Below are 4,543 nucleotides of genomic sequence, written 5' to 3' on the forward strand. Positions count from 1 at the left end.
ATCAGTTACAGTCATGAGGGTTGTAGCGGCATTGAAAAATAGCATAAGGCATCCAATTTCTATATTTTTAACAAGTCCGACAAACGAGACTTAAGCTGCCGATTTGTAATTCAAGTAAGAAACATTCAAAATTAATATATTCTGTTCTAATATACAAGACGGGTTGTGTGTGAATGTTGGTTTACAGTCGCAGGTAGTGGTAGACTTGAAGCCATCTCACAGTGGCCCCTAAATAATTCACCAGTAAACCAGTGGCCGATAGCATGAACAACGATCTACGCCGTCGGGGTACAATGTCGTACAACGAGGCCACACATGACAGTCACTCAAATGCATCCTCGATTACGTAGTCGTGTATCATTTCTCCATTCTATTTCGACAGAGATCCTGGATCCATTTGCCACCAAGACTTCGTTTCGAAATCACTGTCTCCACCTCACTTGTCACCAACTTAGCACAGAATGTGTCTCTTTTATGGTGGGAATAGATCTAATTTCAAATTTGCGGCCTCCTATACGAGCAAGCCATCGATCCACTTAATCGAATAAAAAGACTGTTATATAAATGTTTAAGATGGAAATCTCTTTTGTTTCTGAAGACCACCTCCGTGGTCTAGTGGTAGAGCGTCCGCCCAGAGAGCGGAAGGTTCGGGGTTCGATCCCCGGCCGCGTCATACCGAAAGACGTTAAAAGATGGTACTTGTTGTTACCCTGTCTGGTGCTCGGCATTAAGGGTCTAAAACAAAAACTAGTCGGCTCGGAGTCAGTATACTGTGTCTAAGTGGGGTATTCATGTTAAACTGCGGCATGGTATATCAGTGAGCTAGCACTATAAATCGGCATCATTTCGGACTAGTACAAGCAGCCACACCCACCCACATACACGTGCATGCACGTCGCTATATAAGTGCCATAATCTTGGACGCGACGTTAAACCCAATTTCACCTCACCTTGTTTCTGAGTATTAAGACGTGAGAAAGGGTCGTTCTTGTGCTTGGGGATTTTCTCGGTTGTAGTTGAGGTGATGCGCAACAAACTGAGTGGAATACTGGTGTGATCTCTGTTTGTTTCAGCTGTGAAAGATCAGGGTAATTTGCTAGGACGGCTGTGTTTTAGGTCCGGGCTCAAAGGGGATATAATAATTATATAGATTATGAAAATCTAGGATAACAGTTCGGCTGCTCGCACACTGGGTTGGCTCATTCATCAATCTACGTAATATTGGAGTGGGACGAGCAGAGAGCTGTCGCTCGCTGCTTTCGGGTTCACAAACACGTGACGTCACAATTGAATTATGGTCATAATCACTATGACGTCACAGTTGGAAATGATCTTATGATGACCTAAGACCATGAGGTTGAGTCTGTGTGTCACGTGACGTTATTGTTGTCTATCTGCCTAGCTACACAGCCGCCTTCAACTGACTGTCGCTATTTTGTCAGTGTGTATTTCCCCGAGATGCCAGGCCAGACTGTACAGGTCGTGTTTCAGGTCTACGGCCTGCCCCCTGGTGTGAAGGCCGCGATGAGAGCGGATAGCCGGGTTAAACTCGGAGTTCTGGGTTCAATCACCGAACTTGGTTCATCGAACATCCCTCAGACGCTGACTGCCGGGCCGTCGGAGACAGAGCAGAACGTGTGAAAGGTGACGAGTTACCTGCCCATATCGGCCACGTTCACGTGGTCGTAGATGGTGACAACGCATGATGCACAGGTTTTGTACTGGGACCCTGCTAGAAACAGACAGTGAGTTTCCATACCCTCGTTATAAGCATGCACCATTCTCCACCCAAGTATACGTGAGATTTGTGATGTGATCAATTGGGTATACTGTGTCAACTCCATTCCTCAAGTCCATGGATACAATATGTCCGTTTTTCTTTCCTACCCCTTTTATTTCGAGGGGGCACGGGTGTCCCAGTCGTCTAAGGCGCCGCAATTCGCTGTGCAGAGTTGCGTCGCTTGGGCACGCAAGAAACTTATGATTGTGGGTTCGAATCCCGGTTCGCAACGATTATGTTTCTAGGTTTGTCAGCACCATACCCGTGCTCGTGGGTTTCACCGAAGTGGTAAACGTCTGAGACCTGCATCACTTCGGGCTTTCCTCCCACATTAAGCTGACACGCCGTGATATAACTGTAATACTGTTAAAAGCGGCGTTAAACCCAACTCACTCACTCACTCACTCACTTTTATTTCGAAATCATCCGCGATGTGTACAAATACATTTACATATCCACGTAAACATAGGGACTACAGAGTGTTTGAAACATACATGTATGTCAATTACTTTCCTGTAATGCGCTCTGGATCTTGTGAGTAACATTTCCATATATGTTCCTGTGACCAGTATAAGTGAATACAGTTTCATTCAAGTAAAAATACCCGTTTCCTCTCTCGTCAGTAACATTTTTCACTGAGTTTTGTGAACGTATCCCTGCGTATCCTGCTTCCTACAGCCGTTGAAAGATTTGAATTCCGTGGAACATTTCATTTAGGGGAATATTTCATATATGTTATCAGGTAAACTGAAAAATACAATAATCAACGACTCGTGAAGACTCGTGTAGAGAATAGGTCTTCAGCAACCCATGCTTGCCGTAAGAGGCGACTATGCTTGTCGTAAGAGGCGACTAAAGAGATCAGGTGGTCAGGCTCGCTGACTTGGTTGACGGATGACATCGTATCTCAATTGCGTAGATCGATGTTCATGGTGTCAATCACTGGATTGTCTGGTCCAGACTCGATTATTTACAGACCGCCGTCATACAGCTGGAATATTGCTGAGTCCGGCGTTAAGCAACAAACAAACAACAAAACAATAATCAACAAATGAGTTGAGGTGAAATGGGGAATGGATTTCTATAGCGACGTGCATGCATTTATACTCTATTTCATACACGGATCCTTCAATGTTGTAATTGATTTACCCAGTGTAGACTTGGGGGATAATAATGTAACTATCTTAACTTGATCTTTCAAAAAGTTAACAAGACTTTATCTCGTATGATAAATAACATTTATCGGTCCAAATCTAGATCCAAGGTTTAGTTGTGTAATTGCCTCAGCTTCCTCAGACAGAGCTGATTGTGCGGACACATTCGTTCCCAAGGAATAATGTCTGACTGGTGTATATGTGAACTTAACTGTTGCAGGACAAATCTGAACTTCTTCAACGGCACTATGGTCCGATGGGGTCTTAAACACTCTCAGTTCATCTCCCGCACATGCCGAGCAGACATTCGCACTCGATACCAGTGTCAGCCAGGAGAGGTGTTGGCTGTGGCAGGTTCTGAGGCCCGTCTCGGGTCCTGGGAGCCAAAGAACGCCATCCGCGCCAGAGAGAAGCCGTATAAGTCCGGGTGCTGGATTGCTCACACTGTTCTGGACTGTTCTGTCAACTACCACTGGAAGTGGGTGGTTCTGGACGCGGAGACTGGAGCCGTCAGACGCTGGGAGGAGCGCCGGAACCGTCATCCGAAGACTAACTGTGAGCGGCTGGTGGTGGACGCCAGGTGGAACTGCGAGTCCCTCATCCAACACCGTGTCCCTGTTTCCATGTACAGAGACGTCGACATGACCAAAGTGAACATCGCCAACTACAGCCAGATGACCTGCAATGCGCCTCAGGATGTAGCAACCAAATGGATCGCAAATGCTAATGTCGAAAACAAGTATTTTGCAGGTGATTGACTTTCTGCTTCTTCAGCTGTCAATACTAGCAAATTTGATTCAAGTCGATCAATCGCTAACTGACATTTAATGATTTCCATCCAGCAAGCAGTTAAGGATAAGTATGATTACTTAGAGACAGTGTCTCAGTTATACACTTGATACTACTCACAACGTATAGATCGAGGCTTAAATTTGGCACCATAATATCCTGGAGCATGCTTTGTATTTTCCAGGGATCGGGGAATATTTATGACTTTTATTAAATGAAATAGCGATGTTCAATGGACAAACTGGATTGATCTATTGACTTGTCTGTTTACAAAAAATACCACAATCATGTTATATTTCATGCACACATTTGCTTCAGTTACCGAGATGGAAGAAGCAGCCATGGCCAACCCGGCTCCAGTATTACCTTCATCCCACGAAACAAAGAAAACAACATGGCGCTCACTGTCCCGCCAACTTCCGGCGCTGGTGCCCTTCTTGTGGTTTGTGATGATTGGGGCAACTGAGTGGGCTGCCCACATGATATAGATTGAGGGGTTGGGGGTGTTGGGTGGGGTGGCGGGCGGGCGTCGTAGGGGTGAAAATGATCATGCGTGCACCCTTCATGCCCAGGCGAATGAATAACAAAAGTTGGTGCAGAATTTCAAGAGGGATACGATGACCAAATGGCGAACACTTCCGCATTCGTGTCTCATAAGCATTTTAACTTTGCAGTTGTATGTAATGCTCGCTGGCAAACTGAATGTAAAAATAATAACGAAAACAAAAATAAATCGTTAAATAGGTAACATAAAAAACAGTTTTTGCATAAAATGAAACAAAATATATAACATAAAAAACTGATAACAATACACCAGAGA

At 44.8% G+C, this 4,543-nt stretch overlaps 1 protein-coding gene across 1 annotated transcript; it reads left to right on the top strand.

Annotated features, from left to right (window-relative positions):
- Positions 1 to 1,458: 1,458 nt before the first annotated feature.
- On the top strand, positions 1,459 to 4,211 carry LOC125373301. The gene is made up of 3 exons (XM_048384301.1): positions 1,459 to 1,637; positions 3,155 to 3,684; positions 4,042 to 4,211. Exons 1-3 carry the CDS (start codon positions 1,459 to 1,461, stop codon positions 4,209 to 4,211), a joined length of 879 nt encoding a protein of 292 aa, XP_048240258.1.
- The last annotated feature ends 332 nt before the right edge of the window (positions 4,212 to 4,543 follow it).

This window comes from Haliotis rufescens, unplaced genomic scaffold, assembly GCF_023055435.1.
Source record: "Haliotis rufescens isolate VD_foot unplaced genomic scaffold, xgHalRufe1.0.p SCAF_5, whole genome shotgun sequence".
In the NCBI taxonomy this organism is placed as follows: domain Eukaryota; kingdom Metazoa; phylum Mollusca; class Gastropoda; order Lepetellida; family Haliotidae; genus Haliotis; species Haliotis rufescens.